The sequence below is a fragment of the Apis laboriosa genome, unplaced genomic scaffold (genome assembly GCF_014066325.1).
Source record: "Apis laboriosa isolate Shangri-la unplaced genomic scaffold, ASM1406632v1 scaffold17_cov146, whole genome shotgun sequence".
In the NCBI taxonomy this organism is placed as follows: Eukaryota; Metazoa; Arthropoda; class Insecta; order Hymenoptera; family Apidae; genus Apis; species Apis laboriosa.
This window is the reverse complement of record NW_025222181.1, coordinates 134,588-160,254: the sequence shown is the minus strand read 5'-3', so window position 1 is coordinate 160,254 and position 25,667 is coordinate 134,588. Positions and strand designations below refer to the sequence as shown.

The following is a 25,667-nucleotide window of genomic DNA, read 5'->3' as shown; positions in this document are numbered from 1 at the left end:
ATTTCATACATATTTTAACTTTTAAATAAATTATTATATATTTTCTAGGAATATTTAAAATTAGATCTATTTATTTATTTCCTAATTTAGAGATTTCATAGAAAATAAAAAAAATTTCAGTTTTCCTATATCATTTTATATATCTCAAAATGTTAAATACTTTTTTTTTCATTTTAATTAATTAAAGAGAAATAATTTCAGTTTTAAATTTTTCTAATTAAAACAATTTATATATTTAAATATTTTTAGAAATAATTTTATAATTATAAAGAAAATAAAACAAAATTTTCAATTTTTATTTTATATATATATTTCAAAATTTTAAATAAATTATCTTAATTAAGAACAGAATCTTATTTTTTAATTTTTATAAATAAAATAATCGATATAGATATTTTTAAGCATGGTGTAACGGCAATGCACATTTTTATGTGCCTGTTCCATACAAGTTTTACCTTTCGTTCGGACTGTTGATTATCCATTAAAGTGTCAGATAAAGTAGGTTAACTTTTTCGAACAAGTCCTGATTCAGTCTTACGTTTATTCTTTTTTTTTTTTTTTTTTTATTTCCATATTTTTTTCCATAATATATTAGGTTAAAATACAATGTAAATAAAAGTAATACTTGAGATCATTTGTTGGAAAATAATGATCTTATCATATTTATTACATGTGGAATAAGAAATTAAATATTTCATACAATTAATTGTAGATTGATATGCTGGAAAGGTTTATAAGTGTTGCTTTCTTAAATATATAATAAATACAGAGAAATGCATTCTTTAATGGTTAATGGTTATATTATTTTTGACTCATTTGCATTTTAGTCATATTTCAAAAAAGTATTAATTTATTTAACTTATTACCGAAAAATCATTAATTTGAGAAATATTTACATTTATATACATTTAATTATTATAATATTATAATATATATAAATTTAATAATTGTTTTTGATAATTTATAAGAATTAAAAATTGTTTAGTTTTGTATTATTTCAGAACGTGATACTGTAATTTCAAGATATGATAATTTGTTTTTTTCATATTTTATTTGCTTTATTGTTATTTTAATCCTTAATAATAGTTTCATTTATTTGCATTCTTTTTTGTTCATTTATTACGATTTAATATATTCGATGATGCTTATAAATTTAAAATAAATAAATAAATAAATAAAAAATTGATAGCTTTATTATCTTTATTGAAAGAATGAAATTTTTAAAAATTAAGATCGAAACAATAAGTATTATATATATTTGGATTATTGGATTATATTTATTGGATTATATAAAATATCATTGCTAAAAAAGTTGAATATATTTATTGATTTCTTCCTTACTGGTTACAATGTTCATTATAATTATAAGAAAAATTAATTTGCTTTAATTATCTTATAATAATATCTTTGAATAAATTGAATGAATAAATTATATCTTTAAGTATATTTTGCATAATTATATTAAATACTATAATATATAAATCTGTAATCTTAAATTATAAATCTTAAAACGTAATCTTATTTAAATATTATAAGTATTTTTTTTATAATTCTTAATAACTCTTAATAATCCTTTTTAATTAATTAAATAATTTTTTATTACATCATGTGATCGACTACATTACCATTTTAATTAATTTAAATTAATTAAAATTTTAAATTAAATAGTAAATTATATATATTGATTTTTTTTCATATTCATTTATTTAGCAAATTTATAATGTAAATATATTATAACTTAATTTTATAACTTATTATTAAAATTTTTAAGTAATTTATTTTTTAACTAACTTTTTCAGTAAATATAATGTTTTATGAATTTATTTGAATATTTCCTTATTTTTGAAATGTGAACAATTTTTCATTTTTTAAAAAAATATGAATATATAAAACAATGTTGAATGAAGCAATTTTTTTTATTAAAATATTATTTTAAGAAACAATTAATTAACATGAAATCAATATTTCAATACATTTTTATTTTTTTTTAAATATAACTTTACATTGGTATAAAATAGAGCAACATTTTAAATTAAATGTTCAAAATGTAATGTTCTTTTATTCTGTTGTAAAAAAAAAAAAAAATATTTCACATAAAATTATATTCGAATCATGAAAAAATGTTGAAACTTTTGATATTAATTTCATCTTCTTAAAAAAGATTTTTTATCGAAAAAAAATTGAATAATTTATTATATTTCTATATTCATATCAATTTTTATTAATATTTTTAGGTTAGGTGAATTTTCTTATATGACAATGGTTAAATACATGATCAAATAAATGATTATACATATATATCTTGAACAATTAATTATTTATTTATTACAAGTATTATTTACAAATAATAATATATATTGATTTCAAATAAAAAAGATGTTTCAAATTAGTGAAATTATGTGTGCATATCACAATTGTTAGAAGTCGTATTGAATTTGCTTCTAGCATAAATATTATCATTGTTATAATTGTCATGCGAATTTTTAAGCAAATTTAAATATAATATTTAAAAGTGTGATTTCATTTCATCGATTTTAATAACCTTAAGATACGTTTCATACGATACATGAACAAAACAATTATAAATAATTATAAATAAAGTTTATCAAAAAATTTTGTAAATATTTCGGAAATTACAACAAGACAGCATAACATACAACGTAGAAAAAAATTATATACTTTTACATAATTACTTTAAAATTTTTTTGAATACAAATAAAAAAATGGAACTTAAATAAAAAATAATAAATGTATTTTACATTTTACATTTTGTCATTTAGGATATTATATATGCATTCTAAATTTTTGTACGTTTAAATTTAAATTTTCTTTAAATTCCCGTAGTCTAATTATCTTTTCTGCAAAATTATTGGATGAATAAAGTCTATTATTCTCTCTATCATTAAAAGTATTAATTAATTCTTGTTTGACAAATTTTTGCATAATATACAGAATATATTATATTATTTTGCATAACAGAATTCAAATCTCATTATTCGTATTACCACTGCTAGATTAGGCAGAATCAATGTCACGCGATATTTGGTTTTAGCGGAAGTTTAGTCACGTGATACATCCAACAATAACAGTGGGGATAATGTGACGTTACATATTCTTCTCCTGTGGAAATTCGCGCAATTGAGCTACTTTTAGTGATAAAGAGGATAGTCCTTGTCTGACAACCTTGTTAAACAGAGAAAATAATTTTATATATCAATAATTACGTTTGTACTTACCAAAATTTGCGCAATTATTACGTATAATTATTGCTTAAGATATTGATAAATAATTGAGGATAATATAAATTTTATAAATGTAAATACATAAATAAGACCAAGAATTATCGTTTTCATTATAGAGAACATATTATAGAGCATTTTTTATTTGAATAAGTTTCAACAGAAAATGAAATAAAAAAACTTTATGCTGAATTCTGATCAATTTTATGAAAGAATATCACGATGGTTTATGAATCAAATAATTTTATAATATTTGAATCATTATATTATTTTCGATATTGATACATTACTGTTCATAAGAATATAGTCACTACTGTCCATAAGAATATAGTTAATTAGTCGTGAAATAGGATTAAAAAATTTTTATAATATCGTATATCAAATTTTTATAATATCATTTTTATGTAAATAATTATATAATTATATAAACAATAAATATATTTTTAAAATAAATTCGTTTAACGTATCTATTAAAGCAAAACTAAAATATAGGAACGAAATTTTGTTTTTTTATTATTATATCAGAGAAAAAAAAAGTTGTCTTTAATATTTTATGTTATATTTTGATGTTGGTAAATATTTTTTGAAAATTTTTAATATATTTAATACAAAAATATACAAAAATCACCTAACCTATAATATATATATCATTTCATTCCTATTGTATATTTTCAATAAAAGATCGCCAAATAGTGATGGATGATAATATAAATGTCTAAACTATAATATGATGAACTGATTTCCGATATGTAACCCCTCACAGATTGAACAATAATGTTGAAAAACGCATAAAAACAAAATTTTTTATTGACTTTTTAACTTCTCGTTCGATGTAATAACGTTCGGGGTACTCTTAGGCTTTTTTATGTACTCTTTGTAGTAGAAATCGCCGAATAGCATGATCATGAAGAGATTTTGAGGAATCATCACCGCAGCTACCCACTTCGGAAAACCACAATCCTCACCCCACGCCAGCAATATAAAGTGTATCAGTATTGCACAAAATTGAGTGAGTTGTAATTGGGTCACGTATTTCTTCCACCATGGTTTGCTTACTCGTAACGAAGCGGCCAGATAGTAGGTGTACATAATCACGTGAACGAAACAATTTATCGTACCTGCATATGGTGTAACAAATATTTCTTATTAAAAAATATTTGATCGAAAAATTTTGCGCAAAAATTTTAATCAATCGACTCTTTCGCATGATATCTCGCGATGTTATTTGTCAATCCTTAAATACTATTATTATTATTATTATTATCTTTGTGTCGAATTGTAAAGCGATTTCTCTCGAAGATTTCAAAATAATAATAATAATAATAATAATAATAATAATAATAATAATAATAATAATAATAATAGGATTGATAAAGGAAACGCGAGATATTTCATTTATACTATCATATTGGACAAAATATTTGCGAGGAGAGACATATATTCCTGGCATGCAAGCTCATAGTAACAATAGTTATCCAATCTCGTGAAAGGATTAAATGATTTACCTATAAAGGTGATGTGACCGCCAGGCAAGAATTTAGTGGATACCCAGGTGCCAAAAGTCATTCCTGTGTGATGATAGACGTGAAGGAACGATATTTGTTGTTGTTTCTTTCGAAGGACAAAAAAGACAGTATCGAGCAAATCGAAAAGCTTTATCACAAAGTACAACCAAACCAATCTGCTTATCTGTGTTTCAAATAATTCATCAATATTAAAAAAAAAAAAAGAATAAAGATTCTTTTAATTAATCGAAATATGGAAAAAAACAAAAGAAAAAATCATTTGTACATACCTCGACTGCGCGAGGGTCGTATGAATAATCGACTGGTTGACAATAAAAACTATAATCGTTTAGCCAGGCTAAAACTAATGCCTAGAATCAAAAATAAAAATAGAATAATATATTATTGAAAATGTATATTATATCTCTTAATTTTGTCGTTCATTAAATAAACATTATTAATAATTTCGTGAAGATTTTTACGTTAATATAAATTTAATTTTTTATTTTTATTTTTTGCATTCGTAAGATTTATAAAAAGTTAATAAAAAAAACATTATTTATAACAAGTTGTTGATCGAACTATGAATTATTTTTTTGCATTTGTTATTTCTTTTTTTTTTCATTTTAACGATAAAAAGAAATATCTTATCAATATTAATATTCAATCTTATAAAATGAATTTTTTGTATTGAATATGATGGAGAAAAAAATTAAATATCATTATTTCCGTTTAATAATCTTTAAGTTTCGCATTTAAATGTCACATGGAAAATCGTGGAGTTGAAGTATTAAAAAAAAAAAAAAAATTTATTTTCACATACCTTGTAAAATACGAATGCGCATAATACTATCTGAATCAGATTATATATCTGTAAAATTCTATCCAGATTGAATGGTTTCCTCTTTGCCATGATATTGGGTCCCAATTCGTGCACGAAATACAAGTAAAATAATATTATACCGAGACAACCCCATGGTGATTCGATGAGGAAGTAGTCTTGCGTCCGAGGATCTCCAAAAAAACAAAAATTTTTATCTTAACACTTGGAGAAAGATCTTAACTCATAAATATCTATGTAAAAGATTCATATTTTTTTCCTTCCTTTTCTTTTTAATATTTTTTTTTTTGTTCAATTATTTCTTTTTATTATTTTCTCATCATAGAACCGATATAAATCTATAAAAATATGGAATATATTAAATACTACATAAGAAAAGTATGTAAGAGTGTTTACATTTTATTTAATCTATATCGTTAATTTATTATTTATATTGTTATGCATGAAAATTTCATTTGAAAATTTTTTTTGAAAATTATAGATGCTAGAAGAACAAACATAAAAATTGATATAACCAGAATTTATTATTGTACCATTCAAGTTATTAGATATATATATATATTACAAATATTACAAATACCTGATAGGTTTTCATTAATGTGACGATAGCCGTTGTATATTCTTCGTATTAATGTCGCCATGAACGCTCCAATTAAATTTTCAGGAAAATCATATAAGATTGCAATATTTATTGATCAAGATTGCTATATTTACTGATAAAATCAATTCAATTGTTTTGATTGAAAGATCGAATCGAGTATTTTTTTCCCTTTTTTAATTTTTAATATTTCTTCGGCAATATTTTAAACTTTCCAATCTTCTTGCTATCAACTTTAATTTATATAAAAAAGCTTTTATTTATATAAAAAAGAAAAAAACAGAAAAAAAAGAAAAAGGTCAAAATTATATCGAAACTCACGGTTTCACATTGAATTTATTTTTTAAATATCTCATAAAATTAGCTGATTATGAGCGATGTCGCACTTCACCGATCTAACTAAATTTTAAAAATTTTTCATTTGATAAAATAACTTCTACTGAAAATTTTCATAAGTCATTGTATTTATGAATATCATTATAATTAATTAATCTAAAATTATAATATAACTATAGTGTTACATAACTACTTAATGATTAAAATTCTTCCAATCTGATTTTATTTTAAAATGAACTATGACTTATGTAAATTTTCAATTCTATGCGTGACTGTTAAAAATTTTAAATAATTGTAAAAAAACAAAAAAACGAATAATTATACAAAACAAGTTGTTAATATAATTTTATTTAGATATTTTTGATTTTTGATTTTTTTTTTTAATAATTTTACATTTATTCGCGAAAGAATTTGATCAAGAATCAAATAATCAAATATAATTTGATTATTTTTTGGAATTTATTGGAAATCGTATTTATCAGAAAATTTATTCAACTTATGATTATTCTAGAACGCTATTAGAAATTTGATATTGCATTATTTTGATTCAATTCTGGTTTAAAATTTTTAATGTTTATTATTATATAAAGTGAATTATACAAAGTATTTTTACAATATATATTTTTTTTTAACACGCATGAATATACAATGGATTCATACAATGAACAAAAATGTTTTTTTAAGAAATTTTTGAAATTATAAATGTAATTGTTAGTCATGAATTTTTATATAGTATAAAAAAATAATCATTAATTTAACATTAATTATTTGTTGCGTGTACAAATTTAAAAATTCAAAAATAACAGTTTAAAATAAAAAAAAAAACAGATANATATATATATATATATATAAGTAACAAGTATATAATATTTTGTATTAAATAAATAGTACACGAAGAATAATATTTAGTATATATAATACATACACAATAATTGAGGCACATTGGATTCTTTTGACATAAATTTTGTTAAAATATTTGAAATATTTTACTCGCAAAAAAATTGCTATTAATAAGAAAATAATAATTTAGTAATTTTTCCAATTTTATTATCAGATTTTATATAATTTTAATGATAATTGTAATGATAATTGACATTATCTTCAATAATAAGAAAAATAAAAAGGGAAAATTGCGTTTTATTAATAAATAAAATCAGTTTATTCTTTTTGTATAAATGATAAATTGCGAATAAATTTAAATATAATCATGGAAATTTTATCATAATAAAATTTTATATAAATTTTGATATAATTGCAAAAATACATTTGAAAAATATAATTGATATATCTGTATTAATTTTCTCTAAGATATATTAAAACGTCAATATTTTTTTATTAATTTATTTTATAATATAATATAAAATTAATTAAATATCAATGTTTCCACATTTTAATAAAAAAATTTCTTACATATGTATTATATAGCATTTATGTCGCTGATATAAAATATTATACAAGATATAAATTTTTGAAACAAATGTAAAAGTTTGTATATAAAGATGTTGAATGAGATATTAATTATTGTTATGAATGATTGAAATTTTTGTCATCTTTATCATTTTGCATCTTTTTATACTATATAAATGATTGAAATTTTTTTCATCTTTGTCATTTTATATCTTTTAATTTTATTCATTAAAGTTAGGAAAAGATCATGTTGTCTTATATGTTTAAAAACAAACAAAAAATAAAGATAATTTAATAAATGATGTCAATGTATATAATATGCATTAAAATAAAGATGTTTGATAAATGATGTCAAAATATAATATGTATTATTATATATGTATAGAAACAACTAAATAATATTTAAATTACAATATATTGTAAGATTATTATTGTAATAAATTGTAATAAATATTAAACTATATTTGACAATTAAAATATCAGTTAAAAAATTTGGAATCATTTCTTTTATCTATATATAAATATTTTTAATAATTTTTTTATTATAATTTAAAATGACGCAAATAACAAGAATTATATCCTTTAGTTCAATGATTTTTTGATTAAAAAAGTTTTTCAAGTTAACATTTGAAAATGTTTGTAATATTGCATAAATGTCGGTTGATTATTTATTAAATTATGTATAATTTATAATTTAACTAACTTTTATGTTTGTTTTGGCCTCTAAAATGATTTGTGAAAAATTTATGATTTTAATCTATTTAAAATTTAGAATTATTTCATTTAAATTATAATTTAAATATTAGATGAAGCGAGATACGGATAAAATGAGATGCATTTATTCTATCTCTGTTACACTGTTTTTTGTCTCGCTTTACTCTTTTAATATACATTTAAATTACTTATAACTTAGTCTCAATTAATATTTTTATTAACATTTGCATATACAATACTTTTGTATTGTTTTAATTTTTGGAATCGCCTCATGAATAATATTCTAATATACATAACATTGTATTTTAGATTAATTTTCACTCAAATTTACTTATCTATATGTAACTTTATAAATTCTGTTCAAATGTTAATTTTATATGATCAATAATTTATCAACTAATATAATGCATATAATGCATGTATAATTGTACTTACAATTATGCATATGCATAATTATCATTTGATAAATATATGTATAATATATAATATAAAAAATATAACATAATTATTATAATTAATTAAATAAATAGAAGTAAAATTTAGAACTTAAAACTAAAATTTTAATATTTTGAATAATATTTTGAAGAGGAAAAAATTGGCTGATTATTTAATTTATTATTTTTTTAAAATAATGAATCCTTTAATTAACCAAATAAAAATCAAGACATCAATTAAAATACGTTATTTATTAAATAATAAATTAACTTAATTAGCTAATTAAATAATAATTTAGCTCTATTTAAAATGGATACATTTAAATTGTTGTATTTAAAATATTGCCTAGATCTTCTTTTTAAAATATTAGATATTAAAAAATTGATATAAAGAAGAATAAAAAGAATTGTTGAATAATCTATTATATATCTGTTATATATTTATTATTGATAATCATGTATTTATATATATTTATTTCATATACATAATTATATAAACATTTATATGTAACTTATCTTGAATTTACAATATATTAGATACATTATTAGATACATTAAAATGAATGATCCTTCATTAATGATAAGAAATGAGTTTTTTAAATAATTAAGATAAAAAACATAAGAATAAAATTCTTTTTTTTCTATTAATAACTTTTAACAAGTTTTATTATCTTAATTTTTCATTATAATAAATTTTTTTGTTTGCAATTATTTATTTATAAGAATTATATAGAGAATATTGGTATTGGTACAGATTTTATAAATAATTGATATGTTTTTAGTATATATGCACATGTGCAATATCACATGCATAATTTCCAGAAACAATATAAATGATATTTTAAAACAAAACGGATGAAAAGGTCTTGTAGGTTTAATGGTCATGATCTTTAAACGAAGACAAACACAGTTGAATAATCGGGGTTTCGCTGGATTTTGATGCATAAAAAATTTATTTAAAGTATTTTTTGATTGATAGTTAATCAATATTGAGATCATCTTATAAAAATTTGAAGGAAATAATAAAACTTTTCAATTTTTATCTAACAGTATAAGTTCTTTTATTGTATAAGTATTGTCATATTTATATATATACAGATTAATAGTGCATTTAAATTTCTTTTAATTTGATAAAATTCAAAGATTATTTTAGAATTAGATTATTTTAGTAATATTAAATATTTTGTTAATGTTTTCATAATTCTCTTTTGCGATTATCAATTGTATAATGTGTTATACTTTCTTATATTTTGTATTTTGTTGTAAATATTTTAAATTATCTTATTAAAATAATTATAATGAAAAGTAATATTTAAAAATAAAGGTATTAAAACATGAACTATCATAAAAAATAATTTATTTTAATATAAACCTTCTTTTTATTTAGATATAATAGAAATATATTAAAGATATATTCCTCTTTATTCAGATTCATTGATGAAAAATTTATTAGAACCCTATTAAATTTCCCTCTAATGATAATATTTCATATATATATATATGAAATATATAAGAATTTATATAAAAAATATGATATAAAAAATCATGAAACTACAAATACCAAAATTATTATATGATAACGATACTTGTTCTACCTTATCAACAAATAAAGCAATTCGATGAGATCGATTGATAAGTCCTTTAATCGAGCGATTCCTTCATTACCGATAATATCGACCAGCATATTATCAAGAATTGATTTTACATTTTTTTATATTTCTAATTATAATTTTCAATATAATTTTTTTTCTTTTACAATAATTCAATTTCAAAGTTTTTTTAAATATTGCCAATATTCAATCACAATTTGAAAGTAATTTATATGTATGTAAATATATTCAATTAAAGGAAACTATATAATTAATTAAGTGTTGCTATGTAAAAAAATATATTTAGATAAAAAAATTAAATTAATTTGGTAAAAATGTCACTCGGCATATTTCACAGAAGATCGAATCTCGTTTTCAAACTAAGAAAACGAAATAGATCGATTGATAATAAATTATCTGGTCAAATATACGTTTTTCTCGCTAGAGGGCTAGACGTATCTAACGAACACGAATGTTCTTTTGTAACGAAGTAGATTTTTGTAACGAGAACCAAATGGCATTAAATAGTATCAATTCACTCCATTTTGTTCGCAGTCTTCGTTATTTTTTCAGTCTTATTTTTCTTCTGTTTTTCACTTTTGATGTAATTTTCGATATAAAACGAACCAAACAAGTAAATAAAAATCAACGCATTAAGATTGAGCAGGGTCGTAAGAAATAATGGGTAATTACAACCGTTGAAGTAGATTTGAACAGTGTGGACAAAAATAATGCAGAACTGAATTAATTGCATTGACGTCAAGTATTTCTTCCACCAGAGATATTTGTTCATATGTGGTCCGATCGAAGCTAGCATATAGTATGCGTACATAATTATGTGAATGAACGAATTGATGACACCCAACAATGTACCATGGCCATTTGGCAAAAATTTGCAACCAATCCAGCCACAAATTGGCATCAACGCGTGGTGGTATACATGAAGCGATGAGATCTGACGATTTTTTTTACGAAGAACGAAGAATACTGTGTCCAATAATTCTATCAACTTGCACATGAAATAGAAGTGAACAGCATTAGCCATCTGTAAATTATAATTTGATATAAATTAATATAATATATTTTAACGTTCATTCATTATTTTATTAAGTTATATAAGTGATATTTTAATAGCTTAGCTTAAATAAAAATATTTTTCATCTAATCCGTAATTTTAAAAATATTAAAATATAAATAAAAAATATTTCTCTTTTAATTTAAAATACATTAAAATACATTATTTTAACATTCATTTATTTCAATTAAATTTTCAATGATTTGGCTATTTGACAAATTTTGTAATAATACAAATATAAAAAATAATTTACTAATGTTGAAGCAATATAGCGAATGCGATATATTTGTATTAATTGAATTATTTATTAATTGAATTATTTATTTTTTTTATTGCTACGTTAAGAATAATATAATTGTAAATTATATTATAGTGGATAAAAATTTCTTTGCATTTTGCTAATCACCTTTCTTTTTATCAAAGTTATTGTTATTATTTAATTATTTAATTTTTCCATTATAAATTGCAATCGTGGTTATCTTTAACTTTGTCTAAAAGTTTATAACAAGTAATCAGAATTTCAATTAAAATTTCTAAAATGACATTATTTGCTGTTATTTATCGAAAGATTTAAAATTTTAATAATTAAAAATAAAAAAGTACCCTTCTAGATAGTGGATTGTCCGTATAATCAACAGGCTGGCAATAGTAATTGTAGTCGTGTAACCATCCAGACATCAATCCTTCGTAGAAGAGGTACATACTAAACAGTACTTGGATAAAATTGTAAACAATCATGGGAATTCTTAACTCATATGGTTTCTTGTCCTTCATATATCTTGGTCCAGCTGATAAAGAAAAGTATAAATAACTAACAATTATCATTGTCACTGGGCCTAGTCCTGATATCAAAAACCAATCTTTCGTTACTGGATCTGAAATTATTAGAAATAAACATTATGATATATCCAGTTAATTACATGTAAATTGTATGTCTTATACGTAATAAAATCGATAATAAAAATCTGCAACTCGTTGAGGAAATATTATTTTAATCTTTGAGCGATATTAAACGATATTAACGATATATGTATGCAAAAATACATAGTAATTAATAATTTTTCCATTTTTATTATTACATCTTATACAATGCTAATTTTTTTTTTATAAAAATAACTCACGGCTTTTATTCTCCATAATATCCTTATAAAACTCCATGATTCCCGACATTATTCTTGAATAATAACAAGAAAACCTGAAAGAAAAAATAAAAAAACAAAGTAATAATATTATTCCATCAATAGATCTAGTTTTTTCTGCTGGATAAATACATTGATTTGAATATATAAATTCTAATGATATGAGTTCATCAATTAAGATCTGATGTTTAAAAATATATTTATTTAATGTCTTATCAAATATAAATATTCCGAAGGCAAATTTTTCAATTAGGAATGAGAGAGAGAGAGAGAGAGAGAGAGAGAGAGAGAGAGAGAGAGAGAGAGAGAGAAAGAAAGAATATTAATTATAACACATATAATCGTTTCGAAAATAAGTATTACAAAATGAGCTTGTTGAATAGATTCGAACTTCATGTCCAAGAGAAAATCAATGCCAAGCAAAAATTTATGTATAAAAATTTCGATTGGTTTATTTATTAAATTATAAGCAATTTAGATTTGCGTTAGATGAAGCGAGACAAAAATAGTAGAGATCATTCTTTTCTCCGCTACGCGCGCCACCGTCGCATTTCTCGTCTCGTTTCAATTAATGCAAACTTAATTTGCTTATAACATAACAAATAAGCCTCAGTTAATATTTCTATATACGAATTTTTCTGTTTGTTTTGACTTCTGGAATGAACTTTCCAAAAAGGTGTGTCACGAATAAATTAATAGTTTGTATAAACCAATAGTCTTATCTGTAGGATATTGCAATAAATAATAGTAGATAGCTTGCATAATAAATATTGAAGTTGACGTCCTTCTTTTATTTCACTTGCGATTAAATTTATTGTTTCTAAACAATATCTAGCATAATATATATATATATATATATATATATATATATATATAATATATGTACATATAAAATTTTTATATTTTATTTTATCCATGTATTCTCTATAATCGTCTAAAGTTTATTGGTGCCAGATATTAATTTGTATTATGAAAATTTGTTATATAATAAAAATATTAAAACGTGTACATATAAATGATTGAAATAATTAATTAATTTGAATTTACTATTACTTATATACATATAAAATGTTTCAAATAAAAATTATTTAATATCAAGTGAGGTATGTAACAATTGGTTCTCTTATCGAGACGCAAAAGTTAATTTACATATTTTTCTCCTTATAATATAAATATAAAATACAATTTTCATTTCGCCTTTCATGAACCTCTTCAACGATTGTGAAGAAAAAAAAAAAAGGAAAGAAAAAAAAAAGAAAAAATGAAATCTATCATTCCAACAGGTTTGGTACTTTTCCAAGCCAACTAACCAAACAATAGCGCGAGAGTCCTTGGTCCCACGACGAATTCCTTCGTTTTGTAATTATTTCTCAATTACAGCGGAATGCAATCAACGAAACTACAAGTTTGCGTTGATACTACTTTTCCTACTGGTGCATATGGCCGAGAAAATTGTCAAGACTCATTCCACGAGTAATATATTTCTTCGTCACACTGGCGTTGTGTGACAATGGCCTTTCATATCGTATTGTGACGTGGTCTCTCGATCGAATCTTTTTCGATAGACTATGGCGTGAAAAAAATGGAAGGACAAAGAAATACGTTTCCTTGTATGATACGAAGGTAAATTAGGAATCAGCATTTACCATGGCTCGCTAATGGATTGACAAATCGAGACACGTGGTTAGCCATACAAAGTTGGCGCGCGTACAAAAAATAAAATACCCGATAGGATTAACCGTTTGTTGTATTTTTAATACGGTATTTTATGATGCATTATGGGAATGCTGATGTAAGAACATTATCGAGAGTCGAGATCTATTGAATTTGAGTTTAATTTATATTGAATTTTAGAATTAAGATTAGGATTTTAATTTGAGAGAGTAAAATCAATTCTTGAAATTTCTTTATATTTTTTTTATACTTTTTGCAAATACATTAACTCTAAGAATTAATTTCACAGTCTTTGTTGAAAAAATATCGGTCTATATAAAGACAATTATATTTAGAAAGAAAAAGAAAAAAAAAATTTGACAAGTTTATATTGAGATATATAAAATTGAATATATAATGTAACAAGAATTTTCTTAATTAATTATTTTTAATAATGTGATAGTGCTGCCATCATCGGTTTCCTTGATTTCAAAAATAATGCATTATACAGTTATTAGAATTTTTTTAGAAATTTTCACTTGCATTCGACCATTGTCTCTTCCTCAAACAAAGGCTAAATTAATATTCATATAAATAAGATTTCACTTCTATTATATATACAATATATATTTAATTAATTTAAATAAATTAAAATAATATTCATAAAAATTTTTCACAATTGAACGAAGAAATCAGCTAATAATTGAAAAAAATAACAGAGGAGAAAAATAATTTATAATAAATATGCAAGAAAAAATATATAATAATATCACGATAATTATATAACGAAAGAAATTTTTATTCCATAATTATATATAATTTATATAAACATACCATTATTAATACCGCCATAGTAATATCCTTTTATTATTGTTGATTACGTTAACGAGTTTCATTCTTTCCATTTTATTATACATTATACGAAATATATAATATTAATTCTTAACTCAAGTACGATAATCAATTTTTCTGATAAAAAATAAAAATTAAATAAAATTTCATAACTCTAATACAATCGATTTACTACAAACATTAAATTCAAAATAATAACCAAATTTCCATTTTTTACATGATAATTAAACACTAAACCATATCTGAATAAAATTAAAAAAAAAAAAAAATTGTAGGAAATAGTGAATAACAATTTTAAACTATTAGACTGGTATTAAAAAAATAAATAAATTCTTAATCCACGTATTTTTGGACAAATACAAGTTTAATGAATTATCACTTGTGTCATATTATGTATATATTTATATTATGTGTATATATATATATATATATATATATATATATATATATATATATATATACATAATAAAGCATGATTTACTTAATTAAATTCTTCTTCTTCTTAATATCAATTTTTTTTTTAACAAATTATATTTTAACAAATTAAAACGAAACACCGAAAATATCATTGAAAGGATTTGGGATGAGCACGTGGAAGGTGGGCATCGTCGTCGCAAAAGAAAAAAATTGTTCAAGGTCCCAAGGATCGAGGAACAAGGAACATAAAGATTCGTGAACGAATGGGGGATGCAGCCTTGGTTGGGACGGTGCTTTCTGAAAGGGGCGTAAATATCTCTCAGCTAGTAGCGAACCAAGGTGAACGGGATCGTTAACGTGCCACTGTTTTTCTCCGAGCCCCTTTAAAATCTAACTTCACCTCACGATTTAAAGAAAAAGAAAAAGAAAAAGAAAAAGAAGAAGAAGAAGAAGAAGAAGAAGAAGAAGAAGAAGAAGAAGAAGAAGAAGAAAGAAAACATCATCTATAGTAATTAAATTCGCGATATCTAAACACGTGTTTCAGAAGTGGAAGGATATACATTTGCATAATCTTTTCTCGATCCTTTTTTTAAAAGATCGAATTAACATCGCGATCCACCATCTCTTTCCATTTGTTAAATAAACATTTTCAAATCCGGCAAAATTTATTATTATTATATCCGAGAAACTGATATATCGATGGATTGCCTTTTGAAATTTTGATCTTTGAGAAAAAAAATAAATTCTTGCCAATCTTGTTTTGCTTGATTTTGTTTTTCCTCGGTTTTTCGGTCGAGCGTTATTTCATTTAATATTCAAATTTGAATTTGATATATCCGAGAAATGCGAGATTTATCGATGATCGCATCACTTCTTTTCCTCTTTCAAATTTCGATCTTTGTAATTTTAATAAGTGTTTTTTTTTTATACAATATATTGGTAATCGTGCTGTAATTAAATTTTCATCAAGATTTATAAATTTAGTTGAGAAATAATATCAAAAAATTGTCATTTCATTTCCACGAATGAAAATCAAAATGAATCGAATCTTTAAATCTGTTCTAATTGAAACATGGATTAAAAAATGGATGTATAATAATTGTATAATAATAGTCATTTGATATATTCAAATGAGGAATGTAGAAAATTTAAGGAGTGGTTTTTACACGACCATCAGAACAAGCACAAAAGTTGATATGCAACAATGTTTTATAAATAATTTAAAAAATATATGTATCTACATACAAATTGTTGTGCATCGATTTTTCTGCCTTGTTACAATCTCTGAAATTGTTGTATTATGAAGTTAAAAATTACCGATCTATAAATGATTTATTACTATGTTTTATTGCACGTTGCCTAAGCTGCAAAATTGTTGTTAATCGTTAAGCCGCGTTGAGCAATTCTCAAGATAGATTAAATAAATTATATTCTGCCGTTCAAAATCACTCGTGGACCAAATGCTAATTAGATAAAGTAAACGGTTAGTCTAAGAGTAACTTGATTTATAATTTGCATTGTAATATTAGGTGGTCTCATAAATAAAAATCACTTTAAATGCAAATCGTTGATGCAAAGGATTGTTCATCATAACTTTTATTGTAAAATTAAATCGCAAGTTTTTATAGTGAAATAATCAATTAACGAGTGAACGATTGTTATTAAAAAAGTTTTTTTAAAGTTTTTTTAAGATTAAAAAAATTTTTTGAAAAAGGAATCAAACGAAATCGCCTTAATCGCGAGACGAGTTTATGATTCTCAGGAATAAAAATAAATCGATTATATATTTATATAATATTTGACATTATTTATAAGATAATATAAATCCAACTTAACTTATCGTGATATAAACAAAAAAATTATCAAAAATTTTATCAATTGTTTATTGAGTTAACTTAACCTAATTTAACCTTAATTTAATATAAATCTAGCTTAAGAAAATTATTAATTATTAATCCTTGTTAAAATCATGCTTGAACGAAAGAATCTACAAAATTTTTTTACGAAATAACGAATAAATATTTCGAAATAAATATCAAGAAACGTAAAAGGTTACTTGATATGTATTGATGTTGACGTTGCAATCGTTTGATTCATTTGTCACAATAAACGGTAGTTGCTTAAAAAGAAAAAGAAAAAAAGAAAAGAAATATCATTTACTTAACTTGACCACTATTAGAATTATACCATTCATACGGTATTTCACTAAATAATTCATTAGCAATATCCTTCGATTTTATATAGAAAAAGGAACGATATAACATTTCAACGTATAATATTATAAGCGAGTTGTTATACCGCAACAACTTGCGATTGGAAACTGGCTGCATAGTCAATAGAGCACATTGGAAATCTCGTCTCGACACACATTTACAAACATAGAAATTAGCCGAACTACCAATGCGTAAACTAGTTCGGTGGGAATATTTGCAAGGAAATAAAGAGAAAGAGAGAGAGAGAAAGGAGAAAAAAAAATTTGGAAACGAGTTATGCGTCAAGGTTCAAGGCAGGTGAATTCTATAAAATTATTGTTCCGTAATTCTACACTGCTCATTGAGGTTGCGTTTACTGTGGGAGGAAAAGTGTAAAATAATAAACCGGTTGCACGAAACAAATTCCTTTGACAAGCAAATATGATCAAAAGAAAACTGAAAGAATATGTAATCAACATAGAATCGAGTGGCTGTTCAATTATGACCATGAATCGAACGATTCCTGTTTGATTAATTGTTGTTGAATTTATTGGTTAGGTCAGGTTAGAAAGGAAATAGTCAGGATTGCTTAATTAGTATTTATACAATATTCATTAAATGGAATGAAATGGAATATAATCGATCACATTTGGTGAATGTTTAACAAGGAATGGAATGTTTTCGAATAATAATTTTAATGAAATGTTCAAATAATCGATCGATACGAGATGTGTCGAAATAAATTGACTGAATTCTAGTTCAGGTAAATAAAGATTTAAAATTTTTATATTAAGAATATAATTACTCGTGTTTCTTTTCGATTTCTAAAAAATTAAATTAAAAAAAAAAATAATTGATTTCATCGGTAAAAAAATTATCGTTTTAAATTCACTCAAAGCGTATAATCGGATAATCACACCCCTCTAAAAAATTTTGCAACGTTCTTTTCTCATTCAAAATGAATTTTTTTTTTTCTTTGTTTCACAAATTAATTATTTATCACCGCTCGAATATTTTCGCGATAATTTTTCTATACGAAATCACGCGAGATGGCGCTGTATCTTGACCACCGGATTCATGACATTTATGAACTCGCAAGATCTCAAATTGTAAATAAGTAACAATTATATTGCGGTATTTCAAAGTTTGACTCTCAACAGCGCGCGGTCATTGATATTTTCTTACAGTCCTCGATACAACCTACGTGTCGTATTAACCTTTCGAAATATTGCATGGTTCAGCTGTATGGAAAAATAATTATCTACTTATGCGTAATATTATCGTCATCACTGCTAGACTGTTTCACGCATGTAAGAAAGATGTGTGGTTAACGATCTTCCATACCAACACGTCCAACTAACAATGTTGAAGTTTTTCTTTCCCATTTTGGAAATTGATTATTTAAAGATATTACGATATTATCGGTAGATGTTCTTTCGTACATACGTCTCTTTTTGGCACGTATAAAAGGAAAACGCGCCAAAGATCTATCTCTCACTATTGTATCGTCTTAAATGGATTTGGAAAGCAATAATGGCAATGAGAATGAAAAAAAAGGGGGGGGAAACAAAGAAAACGTTATTTGTTTTTGTCGACTCTGGTAATTACTAATAAAATAATTGTAATAATAGTTCGTTCAAATTGACCAATTAATTTTTTTTTAGTTGTAATGATAAGTAAAAAAAAAAAAAAGAAAAAAAAAGAAATTGAAATTCAAAAAGTATATCATAATTTTTATTCAAAAAGTAAAATTTGGAATTCTTTAAATTCGGGTGATCAATAGATGGTAACAGTAATTGTTACTTAAATAATAAATTTAAATAGTGTGACACAAGTGTATAGATGACACAATGACAGAATAAAATATTTCTTTTTGAAAATGATTGAAATCGATTATTCTATAAATTAATGAATTAACGAGAATGGACAGGAAATTATTAATTTTAATTCGCTTCGAATCGAAACGAATTTAAATACGATTTTTTACATTGAATCTATAAATCATATCGCGATATTATAATGATAGGAATTAAAAGAATGGAATTATTATTCTCCAAGTGGCATGGATCGCGAATAAATTAATTATTCAAATTATTCACATTGAAAATATATATAAACGTCTGTTTCGAATAGACAAAATCGTTTATTATGATCATGCTTCTAGCATAAGTTGCTAAATTTTATATAAAATTTCATTTGAATTAATAAATAGAATAATTTATATTATCAATATATAACGATTTATTACACAAATTATTAAATTATTAAATATAGGATAAAAATATCTTTTATTTAAATTAATAAAAGAAACAAAATTTCTTTATATATGGAATAATATTGGGTTATGTGAAATATTTCAAAAAATGTTTTTTTCACGATGTAATAAAATTTTTATCTAAAATATTTGCATTATTATTATAAAAACTTCAAAACGAATTCGATAATCGTATATAACAGACTAATGAGGTGGAATTGTGAATTTAGAAAAAAAAAAAAGGATTTAAAGTATTTCGGTGTAATGCCTAGGCAAAGGCATAAAAAGATAAAGTGGAGATATTTGAGTGGTAATATTTTATCATAAAAACAAGAGAGTTAAACATTTACGATTGTTTGCGGGAACTAAACAGCATTAATTCGAATTTCCAATAGATCCATTTGCATGATCCTCGTTTGTTGTTTGACATTTTTTTTTTCTCAACAACTACTTGTTAACACCATGCCAAGAAATATTATCCATTATTAGCGGATACGAAACATTAGGATTAAATAATAATAAAAACGAGTGGTGGAATAATAATTTCGAGTAAAATTGGAAATCGTGATCATTTTCAATAATTGTATAAAATAAATATACGAATTGCGTCAAATTGTAATAAAATAATTATACAATAACTGTATAAAAATATCTATTTTCGATAGTGCATATAAAATTGGAATTATCTTTGAATTATATCGAAATAATTTTGTTTGATTATAAATTATAAATATAATTTAATAATATAATTTACAAGCTTTATAGTTATTTTTTATAAGTTTTTTTTTATAAGCTTTCGAAAAAAATCGAATTGAAAATCGATATCATAATTTTAATTCGAATTTTATAAGCCTTATGTGTTGACGATGTTTTACAAAAAATTCACTAAAATATTTTGTAAAATGATAGTCTGACATTTTTTTTTTCTTTTATAGACGAGCTGATTCATTAGAAAAATATTTCTTCACTTATAAAAAGGAAAAAAAAATTCAATCACTTTTGTCTGAAGTTTTTCTAATTTTAACTTTCAATCTTTTAATTCACATTTTGCATAATGTATGATGTTTTATTTTTAAATTTTAAATTCATAATTTTATCACTCAGCATCAAAAAATTGATTCAAAATTCAAAATTTATGACATATTGTCAAAAATTAACGAGATACAGCGAAAATTAATAAAATGTACAAATATCGTATCAAGTATAAAAATATATGATAATCACGAATCTTTAATATTTAGAGTATTCAAAAAATTTTATTTTTACTCTATTTCTTTGTGTTCCCACATAGAATAGTTTAATTAGTTGATTAAAAATTATATTTAAATAAACAAGCGGTGCAAATTTTTATTTTACAAAGTGTTAATATTAAACTTTCGAAGAATCGATTCTACAAATTGAAACAAATACAAAAGGCGATATATAAAAATGTCGTATCGAGGCTTATTAAGTTATTTATTAAATTATTTAAGCACGAATAATTAGCTATTAAGTGAATAGCTCCATCTCTGTCACATAGTAGCCTCACTTCATCTCGCTTCACCTAACGTGTACTTAAATTGCTTATAACATAATAAATAACCGAAAATTTTACATATCAACTTTTGCATATTTGTTCTTGTCTCTATAATCGAAAGAAAATCCATAAATATATTAATATCCTGTATAATTATCTACGTAAGATAAAAATAACCGTTTTTTCTTCATATTGAGGTTGGAAGTCATGAGCTACATGATAATATAATAATTAAAAAGTATTAAATTAAATGATTTTTCTTTCATGTGTTTACAATTTTCTTTTTTATATTTTTCATTTGATTTTTCATATTATAAATTATACATTTGTTAATATATATTATCAATGCACCTTTAATAAGTATACTTTTATATAATACATCTTTATTATTTAAAGAAATGCTGTGTGATATTTTCTTAAGAAGAAATGAAAATCAATTTTCCCCTTTTTTAAAAAAATCCATCATACAGAATCAATATCAAAACTGTATAATATTAAATAATCGTTTCAGATTATGATCGTAACATATTATGATCTTATTAGCTGTGCAATAAAAAAAAAAAGAGGAATTAAAAAAAAGAGAGAAGAAAAAGTGATAATAATAATTAATTCAAATAATTGAAATCACATTATATTTGTATATGGTTTGTAATATTTAACACTAATATTAACATAAAAAGCGTTTTAAATGTAATGCAATTGTCATCGTCGATCAATCGATGATGTAATAACGATGATATAACATAATAGAATATTGTATGCATAAACAGTAAACATTGGATAAATGGAATTCATTAACGATAGTGATTATAAAATGAATTTATAATTATCAATCGTATAATTAACGGATATAAATTTATTTACCGATTTATTTATAAGATTTTAAATTTTATTCAGATATTAAAATAATTATACAATCGTCAATCAATTCTTCTTAACTTTAACTGTAATTGATTAACGATTGGAAAAATTCTATTCAAAAAACTGAATCGTTGATTATCGATTGTGAATGATGTTATTTTCGAATAAATTTCATTTCAAATATTTTATATTTTGCATAATGCAAAAATATCTAACACGTAATTTCCAAATAATTGAAATCTGATCTTGTAATTCTGATGATTCTTATATGCTATAATAAAAGTTAAAAATATTCGTATACTAACTTACAAAAAAAATTCAAAAATTTTGAGGTTATAAATGATAGAGCGAGATAGAGTTATCTCTATCTCTGTCTTCATTATACCATTGTTTCAATCTCCTATCTCACTTCCTGTAATTATGTTCAACATTTTTGTGTTTGTTCTGTTCGATTCTTTAAAAAAACTTTCACTTATAATTTATTATATTAACGCTTTGTATAAATAATCTCTTTTTATTTTATTTTGATATTATTCTTTATTATTACATTATTCAAATTATTTCAAAGTAAACAAGTGTAATTGTAATTATACTTACTATGCAATTGAATCGTCGAATGTAAATGGCTAATTTTATTAATATAAAAATTTAAATGCTATTATGTTTTATTTAAGGATCAGAATTAGTAAAATTAATCAAAAGACAAAATAACAATGAGATTAAAAGTAAAAGAAATTGTAGTGAAAATAACGCTGTTAAAAATTTTGATAATGAAAATATTGATATTTGCAAGAATATATTCAAATTAAAGAAAGAATAGATTGTCTAATTTAATCACAGATTTTTATTGTTCACAGAATTGCAATTTTGAAGAATTAGATACATATAATATAAAAATATGTAAAATTACTATTTCTTTCTTTCTTAACAAGACAAGACAACTTTAATTTCTTTTAACAAATCTTAATTTCTATTTTCTTTATTTTTCATCGATATATATATATATATATATGTATATCGATATTAAGATCAATAGATTAATATAAAAAATAACATAATTTTATCACTCGACACTTTCTTGCATTTTTTCAAAAATTAAGAACTTTGCAGGAAGCACATTCAGAAATAAAAAGTAAAAATTATTCCTCTTATCTTGTTCAACATTTATCGAGATTAACTTTTATTTCAATCTTCCTCCACGAAATTTCACGACATCAAGATCTATATTCTCATCCATCCCGAAATCACTACACCGATACATGATTTTTCCCCTTAATTAGATCGAAGAAAAGATTCAAGAACGATCGAAAATGAATCTGCCTTGCCGTAAGACCCTTCAATGGCACACCGTGCACAACAGTACTGGGGCAGTCGCGGCGTGAAATCGATCGATAAAGCACCACGTGCACTATAAACAGAGAAGGAAGAAAGAAAACATACTCTTACCTGTTGCGACTGGGATTCGTCCGATTGACCGACGATGTAACGAAATGAAAAAAAAAACCAAACTGCTTTCTCTCTCTCTCTTTCTTTCTCTCGACATACGTATATACATATATATTTTTATATAAATTTTATATAAATATATATATATATATTTTTTTTCTTTTCTTGCCTTTTCTATCTTATGCGTTCTCTATTTCTCGAAGTTGACGTCCAGTTTCCAAGATCGATCGATGAATCGGCTCGAAGAAAAATAACGAATCGAAGAATCTTTGTTGTTGTTGTTGTTGTCTTCCTTGTGTTGAAAGCGATGAAACAACCGATCGGGATTTCTTTGTCGACAACGAACGACACTGGGACACCGCGGTAACCGCGTGTAATCCGTGGAAATTGTTATTGGTTATAGGCGAATGTCTCGATCCGTGTTTCGATACGTTTCGTGCCCACGACTCGCTTGATGCCAAGGTTCTCTTTCCCTTTTAGTTTGGCCGCGGACGATATCCTCTACGGTCTGACAACGCAAAGCTGTGCAGTCATAGTCTTATATCCTTTCCAGCCAGGCCCCTGAAGTTACAACGATGTGGTCGATGCAGTCGATGTAACGGATTTCCGATTTCCATTTCATGCGCCTCTCCACCGTTATGTTTCTTTCTTCGTATTTGCGTTTTCCTTTTTTTGACGTAATTCTTATTATACGAATCTCTTTCTTTTTCTCTTTCCCTCTCTCTCTCTCTCTCTTTCTCCTCCCTTTTTTCTTTTCTTTTTTTCCGCCTTTCCCCTCCTCCTTCCTTCTTTTATAACTTGACGTACGTTTGATGTAATTGAAATGCCATGTTCACAAAGTATTCACATATTTTTATTATCAATAAAGATTACGATCAAGAGTTTTCAGATAATAAATAATATATTATTATTATAATATATAGGGTGTTAATATAATAAAAATGTGATACCTTTGGAGGGTGAATTTTAGACATCAAAACAATAAAAAAAGTTCATATACATATACATACATATACATACATACATACATATATATGTCTGAGGCTTAATTAATGAGTTATAATCATTTTAAATTCTTAAATTAAGTTAAATAGAACGAGAGCAAAAGAGTGAATCATATTGAATCAATTTGAAATTCAGATCAATTGAAGCATCAATTGAAAAACTTTTGTTTCTATTTCACTTAAATTCAATATTTTTTATTCCGATATGAAATTACTAAACAAAGTTGAAATTCAATATCTATATTTTAATACTAATGCCACTATCTTATATCCACTGAAAAAATCATATAAGCATTGCATTTTTCTTTTTTCACATTGCATATTTTTTTTTATTTACTATTCACATTAATTTCTTTGAATAAAATTATTTCGATTATTATTTATTATTGTACAATTTAATTTTATATGAAAATTATTTAATTAAATTTTTATTTTTAACAAATATTCAAATATGTGTTGTTTTATCAAATTCTGAACTGATGACGCGACAATATATTACTGAAATAGCATTGCTAATAATTGAATGTTAGACGTTAGAAAAAGAGGTTTGAAAGATTTGATAGAAAGAAAAAATGAGATAGTAATATTCGAATGT

The 25,667-nt window shown here is 23.4% G+C and overlaps 2 protein-coding genes across 2 annotated transcripts; both read right to left on the bottom strand.

Annotated features, from left to right (window-relative positions):
- Positions 1 to 3,853: 3,853 nt before the first annotated feature.
- On the bottom strand, positions 3,854 to 6,412 carry LOC122711681 (elongation of very long chain fatty acids protein-like). The gene is made up of 5 exons (XM_043930685.1): positions 6,166 to 6,412; positions 5,568 to 5,758; positions 5,035 to 5,115; positions 4,745 to 4,928; positions 3,854 to 4,357 (listed from the first exon to the last, which is right to left on the bottom strand). The coding sequence occupies exons 1-5, from the start codon at positions 6,224 to 6,226 to the stop codon at positions 4,044 to 4,046; spliced, it is 831 nt and encodes a 276-aa protein (XP_043786620.1). The 5' UTR covers positions 6,227 to 6,412; the 3' UTR covers positions 3,854 to 4,043.
- A 4,133-nt stretch (positions 6,413 to 10,545) lies between these two features.
- Positions 10,546 to 24,585, bottom strand: LOC122711667 (elongation of very long chain fatty acids protein-like). Its single transcript, XM_043930665.1, has 4 exons — positions 24,238 to 24,585; positions 12,860 to 12,933; positions 12,342 to 12,613; positions 10,546 to 11,708 (listed from the first exon to the last, which is right to left on the bottom strand). The coding sequence occupies exons 2-4, from the start codon at positions 12,906 to 12,908 to the stop codon at positions 11,199 to 11,201; spliced, it is 831 nt and encodes a 276-aa protein (XP_043786600.1). The 5' UTR covers positions 12,909 to 12,933; positions 24,238 to 24,585; the 3' UTR covers positions 10,546 to 11,198.
- Positions 24,586 to 25,667: the final 1,082 nt, after the last annotated feature.